This window comes from Gossypium raimondii, chromosome 8 (assembly GCF_025698545.1).
Source record: "Gossypium raimondii isolate GPD5lz chromosome 8, ASM2569854v1, whole genome shotgun sequence".
Lineage (NCBI taxonomy): Eukaryota > Viridiplantae > Streptophyta > Magnoliopsida > Malvales > Malvaceae > Gossypium > Gossypium raimondii.
Window position 1 is genome coordinate 3,343,186 of NC_068572.1, and position 21,133 is coordinate 3,364,318.

At 31.6% G+C, this 21,133-nt stretch overlaps 2 protein-coding genes across 3 annotated transcripts; both read left to right on the forward strand.

The window, feature by feature from the left end:
* Positions 1–3,405: 3,405 nt before the first annotated feature.
* On the forward strand, positions 3,406–6,774 carry LOC105790319 (vesicle-associated protein 1-2). Of its 2 annotated transcripts, XM_012617871.2 has the most exons (8): positions 3,406–3,629; positions 3,782–3,852; positions 3,955–4,036; positions 4,235–4,350; positions 4,424–4,588; positions 4,686–4,736; positions 5,849–5,926; positions 6,277–6,774. In XM_012617871.2, exons 1-8 carry the CDS (start codon positions 3,578–3,580, stop codon positions 6,385–6,387), a joined length of 726 nt encoding a protein of 241 aa, XP_012473325.1. In that variant the 5' UTR covers positions 3,406–3,577; the 3' UTR covers positions 6,388–6,774. The 2 variants fall into 2 exon arrangements, with proteins under 2 accessions (XP_012473325.1, XP_012473326.1); XM_012617872.2 differs by lacking the exon at positions 4,686–4,736.
* A 3,421-nt stretch (positions 6,775–10,195) lies between these two features.
* On the forward strand, positions 10,196–12,707 carry LOC105790322 (autophagy-related protein 8f). Its single transcript, XM_052634163.1, has 6 exons — positions 10,196–10,367; positions 10,519–10,569; positions 10,661–10,716; positions 11,840–11,892; positions 11,982–12,100; positions 12,431–12,707. Exons 2-6 carry the CDS (start codon positions 10,533–10,535, stop codon positions 12,517–12,519), a joined length of 354 nt encoding a protein of 117 aa, XP_052490123.1. The 5' UTR covers positions 10,196–10,367; positions 10,519–10,532; the 3' UTR covers positions 12,520–12,707.
* Positions 12,708–21,133: the final 8,426 nt, after the last annotated feature.

Consider the following 21,133-nt stretch of genomic DNA (forward strand, 5'->3'; position numbering starts at 1 on the left):
TTGATCTTAAGTGCCATAAGACCTTTTTTCCCCACCCTTTTATTTCGCAAGGTATGAAGAATTTCATAGGCAAGAAGTGTATTGTCGGTTATTAATCTTCCCGGTACAAACGCATTTTGAGCTGAATCGATACAAAGATCAAGTACTTTTTGAAATCTATTTACTATAGTCTTTGAGATGATTTTATAGAACACCTTGCAGAGACTAATTGGTCTAAAGTTTGTAGGGCTTTTCAGATGGGCATTCTTTGGAAACAACAACACAATATTTGTATGATTCACAGGTTTTACAGACTTACATTTATTAAGGATCTCTAAGCAGAAATTGCTTACCTCCCTCCCCACAATGTGCCAAAATTTCTAGAAGAAAATGGCTGAAAACCCATTAGGTCCTGAAGCTTTGGTTGGCCCTATATTGTTGAGCGCTTCAATTATTTCCTCCTCTTTATGTTTCGCTATTAATAACTGATTCATATTTTCATCGATACACCGTTTAACACCCGAAAGGAGATGATTTGTGTCGTTGACCCCACTTGATTAGAAGTGCCCAATAAAATAATCTCTTATGATATTCTCCATATCTTCGTCTTCTGTTTTAAGGATACCATCAATATTTTCCAATCCCCATATTTTGTTCGTCATATGTCTTTGAGATGCTTTGCTATGAAAGAAACTCGTATTTTTATCCCCTTGGCGCAACCAATTAGCTCTGGCTCTCTGTTCTCAATACATTTCCTCCTTCTCCATCTCCCAATTTAATTCTAATTTCACATCAATTATTTCAGCTAAAGTATCATCATCCTTAATCATGCCATCAAGTTCAACCAATCTTTTCTGAAGATTTTTCGTTCTCCTATCGCGCTTTCCTTTGATATTTTCCCCCATCTTTGTAGATCAACCTGAAGATATTCTAATTTATCCAAAACATCTCTTGACTTCTCATCCCATAGTTTTTTAATGACTTCTTCACATGAATACTCAAGTATCCACCAAGACTCAAATTTAAACCGATTTCTCCCAAAGCGTTTTACATTTGTCTCTATTTAAATGAAAATTAGGCAGTGATCGTAGAAAGGGTGAGGGAGATGTTGTACAGAAAAATCAGTAAACAAATTTAACCACTCAATATTTTCCATTCCCCTGTCGAGTCTTTCTCTAATATTTGTATCCGCAAAATTTCCCCTTTCCCAAGTGAACTTCTGTCCCATGAAACCTATATCAATCAAATCACAATCTGCCAAAGCTTTTCAAAACTCCTCCATTTGCCTTTTGTCTTTTGTTGCCCCTCCTATTTTCTCATGTGCGTACATACTCGTTGAAATCTCTGCAAACACACCATGGAAATGAACAGGTGCTTCGTAACCTTTGAAGAAGATTCTAAGATTCTTGTCGATTGGGTTGCCTTGGATTTCCATAAAAACTAGTAAACCTCTATTTGTTTGAGTCGTCTTCTTCACTAATTTCTACGTCAATGTGGTTATTTGAATAACTGCGAACTTGGATCAAATAATTCCCGTTCCAAGCAAGGCTTAATCCACCTCGCAAACCAGAAGCTGAAACATCCAACCCATTATGAAAACCACAATGTTTTCGAACATGTTCTATTCGAGTGTGATCCAATTTTATCTCTATTAAGAAGACTAGTTGGGGTTTGTAAAGCTTCAACGTGTGTTGAAGCCTCCTAGTAGCCTGAGGATTCCCCAATCCCCGGACATTCCAACATAAGAGCTTCATTGTTTCCGGTCGGCTTGCCATTTGGCAGCCACCGATATAATTTGTGAAGAATCTAAGTTATCCTTCGAAATAGGCCACGAAGGCTCAATTATTGTGAGAACTTCCAAATATCCATTTTTAGATTTTACTCTTTTTGCTATGTCTTCAACAAATGAATATGGTTCAATATTATCTAACTCCTCTTGGTTAAATTTTCGCTTTCCCATTATCGTCTCAGACATGTTTGTGTCGAATATATCTCTATTGACTCAGCGACGCCAACTTCTTTTTTTGTGACCCAATTGTTGGGCCCCTATTAAATTGGTAAACCCCTCCAGCTCAGAGTTTCATTCACATTGGTTCTTGTTAGACTTATCTTCCACGTCTATAGGCGTAATTTGAAGAGATAAATTAGCTTTGATATCCATATAATTTTGCCTCATTTTCACAATTTCCAAGAAAGTAGAATTCTTCTCTGAGTAACCTTCATTTGCTGTCTGATGTATTTGTTTCATAGATTCTGGTGAAAAACCTTCATCTCTACTCGTTGCTTCCACACTTGTGTAATAACATTGTTTCATTGTTCTTTTCATTAAATAACCAAACAATAAACTTTTTTCCTATTATGGGTGATTTAGCCTTGAGCGCTAACGAATAAGGTAAACCATCTTCCGCCTTAACTCGATCTCCAGACGGTATCTTCGTACAATCCTTAACCCCATGAATCAATCGGCCACACCCAAAACAAAAAGTCGGGAGATTCTCATATTTGAAAGAAAGCTAGATTTTTCCTTGTCCATTCGGAGAAACAAAAATACCTCTTTGTAACGGTTTTTGAACATCCAAATTAACTCTGATTCGACAAAACTCACCTTTAATCTCTGATTGAATTACACCCCTAAAAGTGGATCCAACAACATGCATCAAGTCTTTCTTATCACATTCGGGTGGACACGGGCCAAACTTAAGCCAAAACGGAGAATAAACTAGTTGAATCTTGTTCAGCTCAACCGACTTCAGTAGCCAGTCGAAAATAATTAATTGTTTTCGAAAAAGCCATAAACGCCCTTCCATAATATGCTCTAAATTATCCTCATCTTCAAAAGATATTATGAACAAGTCCTGCCCTGCAACTAGGATCTCAAACTTCTTTTTTGTTTTCCAGATGCTTCTCAATTATGCTCTCAGACTGTTCGGATTGTAGGTTTTCCTTGTCCAAACAGAGCCGATTAGCGCCGGATTTTCAGATGGAACTACTAATAAACTTTTCACCGTTAGCTGGATGAACTCATCTTCGAGGAGGGCTTACTCATTCTCATCTTCCATAGCCCCGAAGTCACCACTCGTCTTCTTCCCAACCACAGTATCCACTATTTCTTCGGGAGACCTAAGAGAGCACTCTTGACTTTTTGTTTATAAATTGTTAGATACATCTATTTTATTTTAATGTTTTTAGTATATTTGATATGTTATATTTTTTAAATTTATTTTTATATAAAAAATTTAAGCCCATTTTTTCGACCCAAACCGAGCCTAGAAAATGGATCTAATTCTTTTACTTAACTTTACATAACCCGACTCATGAACAACTCTAGCATACACATAACTTTATCAAAGAATTAATATGATCCTGAGAAGAAAAGACAATTATACCCCTAATTAGAATCGCTGCTGTAAAATAGGAACCGGATCAACCGCAGGTCGAAAGCAAGACAAACATCAGTATCCCACGTTCTTCCTTGTTTTTTTCACTTCTTTCTCTTTCTCGAAAACCGGTCACCTGAAACTCAAACGCCTCTCTGAATCCTCGCCGGAACCTGTCAATCTCTTACATCTCCGGCGGCTGTCTCACGGATCTGTTCACGATGAGCACCGGCCAACTTCTCAGCATCGAGCCTCAAGAGCTCCAGTTCCCATGTAAGCATCTTCCAAAACCCTTTCAACTTTTTTCAAAAAAAAAAAAAAAGTTTCGCGTTGCTCTTCAGATCCGTATCCTTGTCGTTGTAAGCTAACTGTTCAAGTTCGTTCAACTGTTTTTCTAATTCTTAACGTTTCTTGTTCCTAATCAGTTGAATTGAGAAAGCAGATCTCGTGTTCCCTAAACTTGTCCAACAAGACCGACAATTATGTGGCTTTTAAGGTAATCAGGCTGATTCTCAAATTAAATTTGGATTTTTTTTCTAATTTAAGGAGACTTTGGTTCTATATTGTGTGTGCGTGTGTGTGTTTCATTTTTTTGCAGGTCAAAACGACAAATCCAAAGAAGTACTGTGTAAGGCCAAATACTGGAGTTGTGCTGCCTAGGTCTACGTGCAACGTTGTTGGTCTCTCTCTTTCACCCTCTCTTGCACCAATTTGAACTTAGATATCACTATTTTAGTTTATCGTGGTTGATGTTCAATCCTAGTAGTTTATTTCCTTTTTTTCCTTGACCTGTTAATTTCATTGCAAATTTTTTGCTTTATTTCCACAGTATGGTTACTTTATATCGTTGTAACTTATTGGTCTATTTATGGAATCAGTTACAATGCAAGCTCAAAAGGAAGCACCTACTGATATGCAATGCAAAGATAAGTTTTTACTTCAGAGTGTGGTTGCTAGTCCTGGAGCTACCCCGAAAGATATAACGGCGGAGATGGTACCTATAGAAACTCTATTGAATCTGATTTGAATCTTTTTTACCCCCTAATGTTTGCTTTTGAATGTGTTAGTTTAATAAGGAATCTGGGCATAATGTTGAAGAGTGCAAGTTGAGGGTTGTTTATGTTGCACCTCCTCGGCCTCCTTCCCCTGTTCGAGAAGGATCTGAGGAAGGCTCTTCACCTAGGGCTTCAGTCTCGGACAATGGTAGCTTTAATGCTGCTGAACTTACATCTGTGAGTATTTTGTTTGACATTGAATAGGATTTAATGTTTCACCACGTTCCATTCAAATTTTACGAGCTGTGTTGTGATTGTATGGTTGAGCCTGTAGGTGTCTAGAGCTCATGTTGAGCGGCATGAAACTCAAGACAACTCATATGATGTAACCTCTCTCTCTCTCTCTCTCTCTCTCACACACACACACACACACACACACACACACACACACACACACACACTTATTGACGCTTTTAGCTCTGGTATTGTAATTTTATGGTCTCTCAATGTTCTCAGTTTCCATAGACATACTTCTTTTCTTGTTTGAACCCCATGGACTTCATTTTGTTTGAACTTTTGTTGCCCTTTAATTAACTTCTATGCACAGCGAGTGATTCCCTACAAAGAAGTAAATTATTTTCTTGTTAAACTTCCTATCTTAGGACTGAACATGCATATCACTTGATATTGCTGTGATTTTTTACTTATTATGATGCATGTTTAGACCTGTTCATTAGGATTTTAGGTGTGTAAAAATACATACCTGATTGATATTGAAGGACTCTTGTCTCCTTTATCTTGATGTGGTGAAAGTCTTCCTATGTGCTGAATATTCATGTTATTGAATTTCCTCATCTGGATAGCGATTCTCACCACTCATCACCATTACAACTCCAGTAGGTTAAATTGGCTGATTTGAGCACTCGGAAATCTTGTACTTGTTTTTCTGTCATGGTGGTAATTAACCAGAACTTTTCCTAGATTTCTAAAAAAAAATGTTTTTCATAACCCCCCAGCATTTGGCTGTTGGATCCAGTGCTGGATACACTAAACACGCCCATAAATGTCAACCTTCTCCAGTTAAAACTTAGAAGTTTGTTCATATGCACATTTTAAAATTCAACTATTAGTGTTGTCTTTTTAAATGCTCTTGATGTGAGAAAATTGTATGAACCTAAAATGACTCACTTTAGATGTGATGTTATCACCTTGTGAAATCATAAATGCTATATCTTTTGTCTTCACATTCATGTTATTGCTCTTTTACATGATTTAATATGATAATAATCTAATTGAAATGCTTTAAAAGAATTATCATCTCTGAAGAATGAAAAAGCCTCGAAATGTGGCTAGCTAATAGTGGCAATGTTCCTTTTTCCTCTATTGCTGAAGCTGTTCTAAAATTTTGCAATTATCCAAAAGGGGGGAAAAAGGGCCTTAAAAAACATTGAGGCTTTGCTGTGGCATTGTTATTCTGAAAAATACTTTTTATTGCAGGCAAGGTCCCTCATTTCCAAGCTAACTGAGGAGAAAAACTCTGCCATTCAGCAAAATAGCAAGCTTCAGCAAGAACTGGTAAGTTAATCCTCTATTTTCTGCGAGTTTCTGGCAGTTCACTTTGGAATTATATATTCGGGGTCCTCAACTTATAACAGAAATGTTAAAGGAATTTAAGGACCAATTGCTAATATACTAGCTATATAAGTGCATCATCATTCATCTGTGACCTTAGCCAAAAAAATCATTCCTCCACAGTCGTGGTTCTGTTGTCAAAAACTACTTATCATTGTCATTTTTTTTATCGAAACTGAGAATGACAATGCAAAACTTTAAAAAGGAAATGGGATCTAAAAAAGAGAATAATAATAGAGAAAACGTTTATGTTAATTGCTTTATTACATTGCACATTGCAATTTGATTTGCAGGAACTGTTGAGACGCGAAGCCAAAAGAAACCGAAGTGGTATTCCATTCATTTATGTATTTCTTGTGGGCTTGATCGGCATCATTTTGGGATACCTATTGAAAAGAACATGACCACCACCGTGTTACACATTCTTCGTTGTTCTTCGATGCAACTTCCATGGCTGGGAAAAGAAAAGAAATTTGGAAAATTGGTAAGGTAACTGGTAGCTTATTCTGCCGGAATGTAGTGCACTGCTTATTGATCTGTATGGAGGACTAGCAAAAAAAAAAAAAAACATGTGAAGAGCGTTGTTTGTTCACTGTATTTCCGTGCATTATTTAGGAAAACTAACTCTTTATTGCTGATGGTAGGGGTTAAAGTCTAGGGTTTCTCGTTCATGCGCTTTGATGGATTGGTTATAAATCAGTCCTATCTTTAGATTTTTTACGTTTCTCCTTTTTTCTTGTACCTTATTTTAATTCTCCCCAACGAATCTTTTGCATTGCTATGATGGAAAATTCTACCCTACGCTTAAAAAAATATATACTAAATTTGGTATAAAGATAGAAATTTTGGTAAACGTTAAAAATTTGGATATACATTAGATAAATATAATTGTTTGTATATGTAATATATAAATGTAAAATAGTGTTACATAATGATGGTGTCGGTGAAAATCAAAATTTTATGTATAATGATGTAAATAATTAAAATTTGTGCATAATATTTTACATTAGATCAGGGTTGTGTAATTTTGATGTATATATATTTTTAATTGAAGTACTAAGCTCGCGAGACCCGTGTCGTGTCAAGTTTAGTTTTAATTAATGATCTTAATTTGTTAGGTTCACCAATCTCAGGTCACTTTCATCTGTCTCATTTCCTATTCTGTGATCAAACTCAAACATAATTTATCATAAAAGTTGGTTCGACTATGAAAGTCCTAGAGGGACACACGAGAGAGATAAAAACTTTGCTTAGATAACCTTTGAAATTGCACCTCCACTCATGATGTGAATCACTATAATAAATTATAATCTATTATAACAAAGTTAAAATTTTAATTTAGTTTAAAATAAGTGATTTTTTAATACTCTTAGATAAGATAAGCTTCATTATTGAATTATTGGTTTAGCTCTTAAAACCCAATGAAGGATAAAAAATTGAAATAGAGTTCCCAGTACTTAATTCAAACTATTCATGAACCACATTTAAGCCACGAAATGTTTTAGTTAATCTCTAAAATTCCCCTTCTCTAAAAGAAAAAAAGTAATTGAGTTTAATATATGTAATACGTCTTTGTCTTTGACTTCCATTACGGTACGTTTCGTTATTTTGGTAGGTGATCGACAAAGTTATTCAAAATATTCGGAGTTTTGATGTTTGAACGTCAAACACTCTGCATAGTCATAATTCATTTCATGTTTTCATTTTCTTTGGGTAATAATGGATAAACTACTAAAATGGTTTTTTTTGTTTGACTCAGGTTACATTTTAGTCACTTATGTTTCAAATGTTACGTTTTAGTCATGTTTTCGCGTTGTAACATTTTAGTCACTGAGCCGTTAATGGTCTAACAATATGCTGACGTGGCACATTAAATAATTATTTCATGCGAAAATTTTAAGTTAAATTCTACAATTGATCCTTATATTTTTTTATTTTGAGCAATTTATTTTTTTCTTTTATGTTCTTTTAACTTTTTTCTTTATTTTCCATTCTTTATTTCTTTTAACGTAATTTTTTATGTTTTCCATTCGTTAAAACGAGTCCACAAGCTCGTCTCATTTGAAAAAATTAAATATTTTAAAAAACAAAAGTTTAAGAACTAGTTTTAACAAATGGAAAACATAGAAAAACTACGTTAAAAGAAATAAATAAAGGAGGAAAATAGGGAGAAGCAAAAGATAATGGAAAATAAAGAAAAAAAATATGAAAGTTAAAAGAACATAAAAGAAAAAAATTAAATTGCTCAAAATGAAAAATATGGGAACCTATTGTATAAATTAACATAAAATTTTTGTTTGAAATAATAATTTAACATGCCATGATAGTTTCTTGTTACACCATTAACGGCTTAGTAATTAAAATGTTATAACACTATAATGTAAGTGATTAAAATGTAACATTTTAAATATAAGTTACTAAAATATAACTTAAAGTAAACAAAAGTGATTATTTTAATAGTTTCTTGTTAGAATGTGAATGAGTGCTTAATATTTTCATTTTAAATTCATTAAATCTTGATCTATTATTATTGTTACCTTCTACATTTCCATTTCCGTACGAAACACTCATCTCTTTTAACTCTTGCAAGCAATAATATACCCAACCAAACCCTATCTTTATTTCTATATATCTATAGATATATTAAACTATTGTATCGAAAATTATTAAAATATATTTTAGGCATAATGATTTATTTAGTCCTTTAGTTTTATAAAAACAAAATTTTAGCTATTCATATAATTTTTTTATCTCTTTTAATTTTTGAACTTGTATTTTTTTGTCAAATCACCCTAAAATGAATAGAAAAGTTAAACTTTGCTAATGTGAACATATATGTAGATTACCATGTGAATATCACATTAGCAATTAATTAAATTTTAAAAATCATGAAAAATTCCAAAAAATAGAACATTAAAATTATTTAAAATTTTGTAAAAATAAAAATCTATCTTATAAAGTTTTTAAAAAAATTAAAAATTAAAAATAATTAATTGATTATGTGAGATTCATATAGCTATTTATGTTTATGTTCACGTCAATAAAGTTAATGTTTGCCAACATTTTCATCTATTTTGAGGTGATTTGATTAAAAATAAACACAATGTGTTCAAAGTTTAAAACAAACGAAAAATTATATAGATGACTAAAATGATTTTTTATAAAATTGAAAGGTTGAATAAATCATTATGCTTAAATATGAAATAACAAATATTAATATAATGACATTTTCTGTCTTTTCATGCTTTTTAATAAAATAATACTATAATATAATTTAAACTTTTAATTTAACCATTCAATTAATATTTTAAAGTAAATTTATTATAAATTTATTTTTTACATAATTTTTTCACCCGTGCCATTAAACTAGTTTATATATATAATTTTTTAATATAAATATCGTTTTCAAAATATATATCAAATTCGTAAAGTTAAGCAATCATCTTTGGTTGAATTTGATGTTATAAGTTAAGTATAGATTATAATAAATTAAATACAAATATTTAAATATTCCAATTTTAAAAAAATAATAACCGTTCAAAATTAATACTTATTTAAAGGTTAGCTTTTTCAATTTAAGAAAAAATGTTATTAATTCATATTTTATCAATTTAGTTTTTTAGTTAAATTTGATCCTAACCTTAAATTTAACAATCAAACTTTTAAAAAGGAATTAAAATGATTTTTCGATAATACTAATTAAAATGTTAAAATTTTAAACACGATAATTTACATGACAATTTAGGTGTACTCCATGTTTTATTTTTTGAATTTTTATATTTTTAATATTATATTTTATAATTTTAAATTATTTGTTGACGCGACATATAAGATAAATGATGTTATGTTAGCATAATATGCATATGAACTGTCATGCGTATGGTTAATGTTATAATTTAATATTTTAGTCATCATTTCCGTTAAAAAATTTTTGACTAATTTTTGAGAAGTTAAGAGTTCGATTTTGTTAAAAAAATAAAAGCTAAATCGACAAAAAAAAATATAAACATGGAGGATTGAAATTTTTTCAAATTTATCATTTGCAACCGTAATCATTGAAGTCCTTGCTGAAGACCCGACTCACATGGCCCGACCCGAGTCTAATCACATAAAAGGAACCGCAGGAGAAGCCAGAAGGCCCAAACCTATTATCGTCTTTTCACTTTTATTTATTCATATTTATTTTTAATATTTAAAGACAATAATAGCTTAGCAAGTCTGGATCTCTTCAATTCAGTCTCTTAGTTTTCGTGTTCTTGTTGTTTACTTCTAAGTCTCTTGATTTATCGATTTTATTTTTCATTCAGCTGAAAAGAAAATTTGAAAAAAAAGATTATTATTATTTTTTATTTTTTGCATCTGGATTCTTCAAAATCGAATAACGGTTCGTATGTTCGTATGTTCGTATGTTGAGATTTTAAAATTTTGTTGTCTCGATTTTGAATTTAAGTTCTAGGTTTTTTGAAAAAATAAATCTTTTTCTTTCTTCTTTTTCATGTCTATTTGTTGAAATTGTGTATTTGCTTATTGTGCAGAGATACTCAGCACAATGGCTAAAAGTAGCTTCAAGATCGAGCATGACTTTGGTATTTACTGATATTTGTCTATTAGTATTAGTTTTTGTTATTGATTTAGCTATTTTTTGGTTGGCTTTGTTAATGGCTTCTTGATGTTTAGAGAAAAGGCGCGCTGAGGCTGCAAGAATTAGGGTAAAATACCCAGATAGAATTCCAGTAAGAATCAATCATTAACTATATCTGTTTTATTATTTTTAATTTTTTTTTCTGATGTTAAAATAGTAATTTTGATTGTTCTATCGCTTGTTTGTCCTTGGTTTATGTAGTGCCATGTGTTTTTAACTTTTAAATTTTGTTGAGAATTTCTGTTAGGTATCAGTTTATGTTCCATATTTTAGATCAAATGACAATTTCCATATACCAACTTTAGGGGTTGGACTAGTCTGGCTTGCATTTCCTTGACTTTGTAGTGTAATATTCCACTGTGTTGTTAAGGCGTGTGTGCACCTAGGCTACCTACGATGTTGTGCTTGCAGCATAACGGTAATGATACGTATTGTGTCAATGTCAGTAATATGCTTTGTTTGATGTATGTTCATGGGATCTGGCTCAAGGATTTTAAGCAATTATTTGACAGATGAATTGGCAATACTGTCATTACTGTGTAGACAGGATTGCAGTCCCTTTGTTTGCTATTGGACCATGGTTAAGGCAGGCATCTATTAACATCGTGTGATACTTATTGTGTTGTGATTGCAGCATAGTAATACATGTCGCGTTAATATCAGTAATTTGCTTTGTTTTTAATGTATGTTCGTGAGAAATGGCTTGAGGATTTCAAGCAATAGTTGAATATTTGTATTGGTTGGATTGTCGTTACTTTCTAGACATGATTGAATGAATAGAACGATATCATGTAACAACTTTTTGTTTCGGGAAAACCTGTGCCTGTTTTAAGCTGGTGAAAAGGAAAACTTTTGCTATTTAGGGCATGGCTAAATTAGAACAGCTAATTATGAGGCATTGAATAATTTAAAATCTCAATAAAGATTAAATTCCCTTCAGATACTCTATGCCTCCCTGCTGAGGAGGAGAAAAAGGCCCTTTAAGGAGGAACAAGAAAAGCATGAAACTTGAGCAGTTAAAAGTTTAGAGCGCTCAATGTCTTAATCCTGGAATAAATTACTAATCTTTATATTAAAAGCATATAAGGTTAAATGGAGGCTGCTTGAATTGGTTTATGCATGTTTGGTCCATCTCCTTGCATAGTGCAAAAGAAAAGCTTATGCTTTCTGACCCCAATCTTTCTTATATTGATATTTGCTCATATGCTTTTTAGGTGATTGTGGAGAAGACGAAAGGAAACGACATCCCTAACATTGACAAGAAGAAGTAAGCAACAATTTCATGCCTAGTGCTCAACATCTCCATATTATTAATTTATTAGACACTGGTGATGACATTGATTATATAATTTACAGATACTTAGTACCAGCTGACTTGACAGTGGGTCAGTTTGTCTATGTGATCCGAAAAAGAATCAAATTGAGTGCTGAAAAGGCTATCTTCTTATTTGTGGACAATGTCCTCCCTCCAACTGGTATTTTCCTATGCTAGTTCTTTCTTGGCTTAAAAAAATGTAAAAAGAACTCTTAAGTTTTATAACTATATTTAAGTAACCCTCTCATATTTATTACCCAAATAAGATATTAACATTTGATGTATACCTAAAACAAGCCTTTAACTCAAGGCGATATTTTATTTAAATATTAAGGGCTCAAATCAAAGGATAAAAGTTTTAGTATAATAAAAGCATAGGGGCTTACTTAAAGTTCTGGGACATTTTTTCATCGTCTTCTTTTTCCTATTCAATGTTAAATGCTACACTGTCATTTTTTTTTTCTTTTTACAAATTGATATAAATTTGCAGGAGCAATTATGTCAACCATCTATGATGAAAAGAAGGATGAAGATGGATTTCTGTATGTTACATACAGTGGGGAAAATACATTTGGTTAGTACATCATGCATTGACCTTAATTAATTTCCATGTTAATGTTGTCCCGCGCTTTAAATAATTGATAATTGTGGCATTATTGCATAGTATATATGATCTTTCTGTATTTACATGTATAGTTTCTCTGTATATAGCTTGTCAGCAGACTAAAATGTGAGACCAATGAGCAATTTAAAATTCTTGTGTGTTATATTCCTGAACTTGGCATTGTCAGTTTTCATGCAACAAAAAAAAAAAAAAAAAGTCACTAATGGAGAAAATAAAGTATCAGATCTGAAATTTCAACTTACCAAGGAGTAGATACAGAAATCTCCAAATAAAATTTTGTGATTTAGATGATGGTAGATGTATGTATATTTGTTGGTTCATAACTTCATGTTGTTGATTTGATTCACTGCTTTATCAGAGCTTCACGATGTGTAGTGTATCTCGTGGGGTTTGAATACAGTGATACAGTAAATTTGAGCTAAATCATCAAATGAATAACTTGAGAGAGCATTTACTCATACATATTCAATACTACCTTACTTGTGGTAGGCGTATTATATTTTTAATTGATTTTAGTCAACAATAAATTAATTTCATTTGATAGTTTTTGATTAATCAAACGGCTTATTTTGAGTTTCTCATTCTTTTAATTTCATATAACAAACTATTGTAATACTTGCATATTAATTAGCTTTTCCTTGTCTTAACGTACTATTAAGAAAGAGGCACCGATATTTTGTTTTGTTGTCTTGTTTAGGGTTTTTTGGGAAAATATTTTGTACATTGACAGTATGGTAAAAAGATTTGAAGTACTAAATATATAAAAGAAATGGAACACGTGACAGATTTGTAATTTTATTTATGGGTTTAAAAAAATGCATTGTCAAAATGCGTTAACTTTCCAAAGTCATTTGGGAGGTAAATGTACTTGTGGGGTTTAACTTATGTTTTCTTATCTCAAAGATAGTTTGAAGCAAAATTAGAGATTGGGATTTTCCTCTTATTCCTCATGTAGTATTAGGGTTTGAGATTTATATAATGGCCGGAATTAGGGAATGATAAAACTCAAATTGGTTGCTAGATTGTGAATTGATCCACTTTAAATCACAGATATTCTTATTTTGAAAAATGAAGGGGGAGGTTCGAAAGACGGGTGTGGGTTGTTTTTTTATGTTTTGATCGTTGCATTCAATGAGTATGGATCAGTTTTGATATTTTTATCCTTTAAAAGCTTTAAAAGCATAAAAATATAATGATATGATAAACTTTAAAATATTTAAGTTAAAAAGTTCAAAAGGTAAAAGTAATTAAATTTGAGTTAATTGTTTGTAATTACTTGTATAATCATTTTGATTTTTATTCTCTTTTTAAGAATTGATTGTTACCTAAATGTCACATATGTGTAATTATATACAATTAAATACATTTAAATTCAATTAGTTGGTAAATTTTAAACGCGCCTCATATTTATAGACTATTATTTTATGTTTAAATGTCAATTTGAAAATGTTAAAAAGCTAATAAATATCAAACGATTTGGGTCAAGACTATTATTGGAAAGGTATTTGGGTTGAGGCTTGATATTAAGGGTTTGATTAATAATATTTAAAAAAATACTTTTGGAAGAAAAATTGTGTTAAAATTTGAAAAGTACTTCTAAAAGGAGAAGCTAAAAATTTAGTTTTCTTTTTCAAAAGTACTTTTGGTGATTAATTATTTTTCACTCATCCAATAATGTAGTGTTTTTTTTCTTTTTGATGCTTAATCATAAATGTGTTTAAATCATTAATTAAAATCAAAATAAAATATATTTTTAAATAATTCAAATGTGTGAATATCTAATTACAAATATTTAATGGTTATATTTAAATATAAAAATATAATTTATATATTCTAATTAAATTTTATAAATAATTAATATTTATTGCTTAAAATATTTAAAATTATATTTCATATTATTTAAAATATTAACAAGTTATAATAAATTTTTTATATTCTTATTAAAATATAATAATATTAATTAATTTGAACATTATTTAAATGCATATTTGTTACTTGATAATACTATGTCTAAAATGAACATTTTATTTTTAAAAGTACTTTTGACAACAATGCTAAACATTTCAATCTTAAATTAAACTTTTAAGTACTTCTTAAAATATTTTTCCACAACATTTTTAAAAGTACTTTTCAAAAGCATTCTTGAACTAGCTTTAAATAATTTCTAAGCTTGATATTAGCTAATGTAGGTCATTTAATTGTTTAAAATAATAAGAAATTTTTATTTAAATTTAATTATAAAATATAAATATTGACTTATTTTTTTAGTTAGATTTGATATTTAACCTTTTTAAAAGAGTTGAATTTGAGTATTTAATCATTAATTTTTCAAGAAGAGTTTAGTTTTTATTTTTTACCAGAAATATTGACTAAAATGATAAATTTTATACATGGTTGCTCAAATGTAAACCTATTCAAGGGTCGGGTAGCTTGTCGAGCACCGGAAGACCCAACCTAGGGTCGGGCATGGACAAAGATTTTTGGATAGATTTTTGCATTTCAGGCCGGCTCGGCTTGAATTCAATTTAAAAACTAAAAATATTTTTAAAATTTATATTTAATTATAAAAGCATATCAAATACCAATTAAAAAAAATATAATTTTTAATATTTTATTTTTTTTTGGATAGTGAAATTGGTTTTTTGGGTGAATTGGGCTAGCCTAAAAACAGGCTTGGGCTTGAAAAAAAATTTGGAACCGGACCTTGATTTGGCTTGACCCATGGGCACCTTTACCTGTATGGCTAGCCCTCTTCTTTTGAATTGTTATGAACTTTTTATATATATTTCTTATAATTTTGATTTTTTTGAATATTTTTATAATTTTTTAATTATTTGTTGACGTAGTATACAAAACAAATAGTGCTATGTCAGCATGTAGTACTTGTGAACTGTCATACAGGTTGCCATGTCAACTTTGTTAAAAACATTAATGTTTTAGTTAGCATTTCCATTAAAAAGAAAAGTTTGATTCATTTTGAAAGGTTAATGACTAAATTTAGCTAAAAAAAAAAAACAAATTAACAAAAAGAAACATTGAGAGCTAAATTTATCACTATACTTTCATAATATCCACTTTTGTCTGCTCTATTGTCAACCCTAGACCCAACATGATGATATTGGTGGATATGATGTTTTGCATTTTAGAGTGTGCTTGGTTGGGTGGAAAGTCGAGGGACTGGAGGAGATAGTGAAAAAGTGGAAGAAAAATAAATTTTAAGTGTGCTTGGTTTGGAAGAAAAGTAAGAGAAAAGAAAATAGAAGGGATGGCAATTTTCCATCTCAATATATATAAAAACCAACCATTCCAAATGGAAGAGAAGTGTATGTTAGTTCAAATTATGCATTTTTTAAATTTTTTTCTTTTCACTTTTCAACTCTACCAAGCAATGGAGAGAAAGAAAATTATTTTTTCTTTCCATCTTTTTTACCAAACACACCTATGGAAAGAAAAAATATATTTTCCATCATTTTATTTTTCTAATTTTCTTTCTACTTTATCAAGCAAAGCCTTAATACTCTATGTTGTTGATATTACATAATATTTTCAGTAATTGAATGTAATAACATTACATAATTACTGTCACACCTGATTTTCTTAAAGTCCAAAATTTAGGAACGATTAGGGGTTAACTTGAAAGAAGCCGTAAGTTGGTAGCTTCTACTGAAAAATTAGAAAAATTTAGAGGCAGATTTGGACATAGTTGAGTTCTAATTCTGGTTTGGTTAGATTAGAACCAATCAGTTCCTTAGTGAGAGACAAAATGATTACTAATGCATGTATCTATAGGGTTGATAACTGGGTGTGAAGGGCTATAAATAACTGGGAAATGAATTCTCGGGGTGAATTTTTCTCAACCATGTTTTGTTTTCTTCTCTTCGTCATCTTCTTCAGTTGCTCTGAAGAAGAAGAAGAAGGAGATAATAGAGCTTTGCATGGAGCGATATTCGTGAAGATTGAGTCAAGAAGATAGATGAGTAAGGGAACTGCTGCCAGGAGAATTAACGCTACGATGTTTGGAAAAGCTAAGCTGAGGAGGCAAAGAAACATTAAATGAGTTTGTATACTCCATTCCTGGGATGTTGTATTGCTGGCATGAATCTGTGTTGAGTTTTGAATGAGTTCTGTGATAATGTGTGATCTCTGTTGATTGTTAATGCTATGCGTGTATAAGATTGTGTAGGTATATAAGTATCCGCTAATGTATTTCAATATGCATGAAATAAATATGATTCCGTTCTTGAAAGTAGCGTACTCCATAATAAAATGTTTATGAAATGCATGTTTTGCATGTTTATAACGGTGAAGTACGAAGGGAAAATTATTGACGAGTTAGAAGAAGTTAGGATTTGGCGATGTGGAGGATCAGACGAATTGTTTGGGAAATGGAATTTTCGTTTACCGCAATCTAGAACTATTGGGTGCAAATTGTGATGTGCGAAGCTTCAGGCCTTGTGGATGAGACATTATAGGTGCATGGGCCAGGCCGGGCTCAACTAAAATTTTGCCCAAGCCCTACCTGGCCCACCCATATTAATTTTTATATAATTTTTAAATACACATAATACTTTAAAAATAATAAAAACATCAAAATAAATATTTCCCAACAAATTGAAAATAAATTTTTAAAAATATGTATACTTAAATAACACTAAGATAGATGCAATTTAACAAGCAAATGCCTCTAAAATAATAACAAAATTAACAAATGTCTTTAAAAATAATAACAAAATTAACAAAAAAATAAGTTTTATACAATATCCAAACAATAACAACAAAATAGTAGCAACATAATAGTAAAATGGTAGCAAAATTGGGAGAAAATAATACAAAAATAATATTAAAGCACAAAAAAATATTTTTTGTCCTTTAGTGAAATCGGGCCGGGCCCGGGGCCAAAAATGCCTTACCTGAGGTCTGACCCTTTTTTAAACGAGCCTTATTTTTTTGTCCAAGCCCATTTTTCGGGCCTATATTTTTGCCCAAACCCTCTCACATTTCGGGCGGGTCTTCTGGCTAGGCCGGGTGGCCCGACCTATGAATAGGTCTAAGTATAACGTGTAAGACCATAGCTCGACTATAGCAACATAGAGAGTTCGTTAGGACTTTAAATATGAGGTAAACGTGTAAGACCATAGCTCGATTATGACAATATAGAGAGTCTACCAAGACGTTAAACATATGGTTATATTGTATAAGACTGTAGCTCGACTATGGCAACATGTGAAGTCCACAATAAACACGAGGTAGTCCGTCGAGACAATAAACACGGGGTAATCTGCTTGGACAATAAACACAAGGTAGTATGCCAGGATGGTAATCATGGGGACATTACGCAAATGAGGAAAAATGGTTAGAAAAAAAATACAATTGTTGGCAAGCGATAGCTAACCAATGAGTTTGAGGAATCCGCTGAGAATGAAAAAAGTAATAGAAATGAGAAAAGTCACCTAAAACAGTAAATATGGAAGAAGGTATGACATATGAGTGGTAACCCATCAAAAATCATATATGAGAATGACGTGCCAGTAATCTTTGTGTATAGGCAAATGAAAAAGGATATATCCGAGGATCGTAGATAAGGATCCGCTATTAAGAACTTCAAAAGGGTGCTCAATGAAACTTTGTATGTTAGGAAGATGTACTAATAAGGATTATCCAAGTGACAATTATGTCTATCAAGACTATTCCTCTTTGAGGAGAATCTATTATGAGTGTACCCGTTATAGAGTTAGTTCTGCAGGGAACCATTATAAAAGGGAGATTGTAAACTCGAATGGTTGCTCAAATAACAGTCTGCTAGATATTGTAGGCCAAAATGGTCCAATGCAGATGGACATGTTACTCATTAAAAGTAAGGTAACACAAATAAGGTGGATTACAAGAAAGTAACCTAACAAACATTTGAACCCGAGTGTAGGGTGGAAGTAAAAAATATGAAATAGGGTTAAGCCCGCTAGTATGTTGTGGGCCTTTGCTAGTGGCCTTGTTAGAGGAATGTTAACAAATACGCCAGAACTATTATAAGATAAGAGAATCAGCTAAAAGGATACCATATAATGGGAATTCTGTTAAGGATAAAGTGTACAACCAGACTTACATTTAAGGGTGACGATGCAAGTAACAACTCGTCAAGTTTCGAGATTATGGGATTACAAGTCGGGATAAAGGTAACTGGTGGTTCATGACCAAAATGTGAAAAGGGAAATAAGGTAATATCTGTAGGAAAGGTAAGAATTCGCAAGTATGATGAAACATTTAGAAACCACCAAAATCAATTAAATGGTTATAAGCTCGACCAGGTAAAGATTGCTAAGCGATCAATCCGCCAATAAAGAAGTGAGGAAGTTGAATCAGAGTCCATCACTCCAGAATAAGATCAAACGTTTAAGTAAAAAAGAGAGTTAGTGTGGTTTGTTTTCCTTTAAGTTAATACCTCATCAAGAAGGGGATTACATACATTTATAGTAGCAAAGAAATTCACTAAGTTCTTTTAAACTTACAAGAATTTTGATCCATGTTTGTAGGAATCATTGGGTGAATGAGGAGCTCAAGGAAGGACCAAGCTAGACCTTGTAAGATCAAGGAACATCTTCAGTTAAGTGTCATGTTCAAAAAGGGGTACCTTCAGATGCTTCTCCTTGGGGTTAAATATATTGTGTTTGAGTAGTTTCCTTAGGATTTTAATTTTCGAGGTAGTCAAACATGGTTATGATTTAAGGTTTCTGTTGTACAATATATTCATTATAAAATAATAAAGTCTATTGGCTAATCCTTTTTATTAAAATGTGATGTTAGACCAAACTGATTCAATTGTAATACTCCATAGTTGGACTCGGCGGTTGGGTCAGGTAAGGGCGTTACAATTGTGATAAATTATTTTGATATAGCAAATAAGATATTTTCGAATAAAAATAATTTTAAACAGAACTTGGCAAAAATTCCTTTTTAAATGATATTTTAAATGAAAAATTGTTGAACTTACACTTAGAAAAAAAAATTAAGGCCAAGTTAGTTAAACAAACTTTCAAACATTTTTCAAATAAGTTAAAATTTCACTAAGCCAAAAAGTACTGATCCAATATTGTAACAACCTATACCCGACCCTAATTATCGGATCTGGATATAGGATGTTATAAAACTTAAACACCTAGCAAAAATTTTACGACGGGCATAAAGCCATTCTAAAAAATACTTATTATTCCTTTATTTATTGTTCTTAAAACAAAAGATAAATAAAAGAGAATGTTTAATAATTACATCACATTTCCAAAAACAGCATATGACATTTCAACTTAAAAATTTGTTAAAAACAGACTTTTTTGTAATAGAAGATTAATAATAGAGAATGTTTAATAGTTACACCCCTAACCCGTATCCGTCGCCAGAACAGGGTTATGGAGCATTACCGAACTTATCTCATAATTCATAAAATCATTTCACATACAATCCTCAATTAATTATAACATCATTCATATACACTCATAAAGTCCCTAATACGAGCTCTCGGGGCTCAAATCATGCATTAGAAGTGATTCGAGACTAAACTGATAACTCAGGAAAATTTTAAGAAATTCAGAAATTTTTTCTCAAAATAGGGGACCCACGCCTATGTGGCCAGACCGTGTCCCTCACACGGCCACCAGACACCCCCGTGTGTCTAGGCCGTGTAACTCACTGACTTGTTTCTATTAAATGCTACAGGGGACACACGACCATGTCGCTTGGCCGTGTGTCACACACGGTTGAGTCACACGCCTGTGTGCTCCGCCCGTGTGGACAAAAAAAGGTTATTTACAAGCCATTTCGCCACTCATTCTATGCACACCTACACAAGCTTCATTTGTACCATTTCAAAACATATATATGTAGCCAAAACAACCTCAAATCATCACATTTTATACCATTTCAATAACGACAATTACCATACTCAAAATCACCATGATTCAACTATTCAAGCATATACCAAAATCACATACTTTACTAACCATGTTTCATATATATAACTTTACCTATAATCAACCAATTCATCATTCAAAACCAATCCACACCAAGGCATTTCTCAAGCAATTATATACCACATGCCAAATGGCCAATTTCATATTATAGCCACAACCTCATCCATACCAAAATGAGCCATAATGCATGATTATATAAACATTAAACCATAACATTAACAAGCCATTTCATAAGGCCAAATACATATTCATCAACATGCCAAAATGACCATAGCCTATACATGTCATTTATTAACTTCAAAAGCTATTCAATTGGTCATTTATATATGGTTACTTTTGTGCCCATCACATAACTTATATGCCAATTCAAATCACCATCTAAAAATCAAGACAATCATATAACAACTATAGACCAAATCTCATAAGTCATATACTTATATAATTTCATAATATCACATAAACCAAATTTAAGCTAAATCACATGGCTAATTACATATCAAACACATATGCATTAATTGCCAAAATTACTTATACTTATCAAATAACCACAAAGCCTATACATGCCATATAACCAAAATCACAAAGCTTGTAAGTACCAAATCAATAGTTG

Excerpts from the sequence above, each read along its gene's own strand:
- LOC105790319 (XM_012617871.2), top strand. The coding sequence starts at position 3,578 with ATGAGCACCGGCCAACTTCTCAGCATCGAGCCTCAAGAGCTCCAGTTC. Across the intron at positions 4,351-4,423 it reads AAGATATAACGGCGGAGATG|TTTAATAAGGAATCTGGGCA; the intron begins GTACCTATAGAA and ends TGAATGTGTTAG. Across the intron at positions 4,589-4,685 it reads ATGCTGCTGAACTTACATCT|GTGTCTAGAGCTCATGTTGA; the intron begins GTGAGTATTTTG and ends TTGAGCCTGTAG.
- LOC105790322 (XM_052634163.1), top strand. The coding sequence starts at position 10,533 with ATGGCTAAAAGTAGCTTCAAGATCGAGCATGACTTTG. Across the intron at positions 11,893-11,981 it reads CCTAACATTGACAAGAAGAA|ATACTTAGTACCAGCTGACT; the intron begins GTAAGCAACAAT and ends TATAATTTACAG. Across the intron at positions 12,101-12,430 it reads CAATGTCCTCCCTCCAACTG|GAGCAATTATGTCAACCATC; the intron begins GTATTTTCCTAT and ends ATAAATTTGCAG.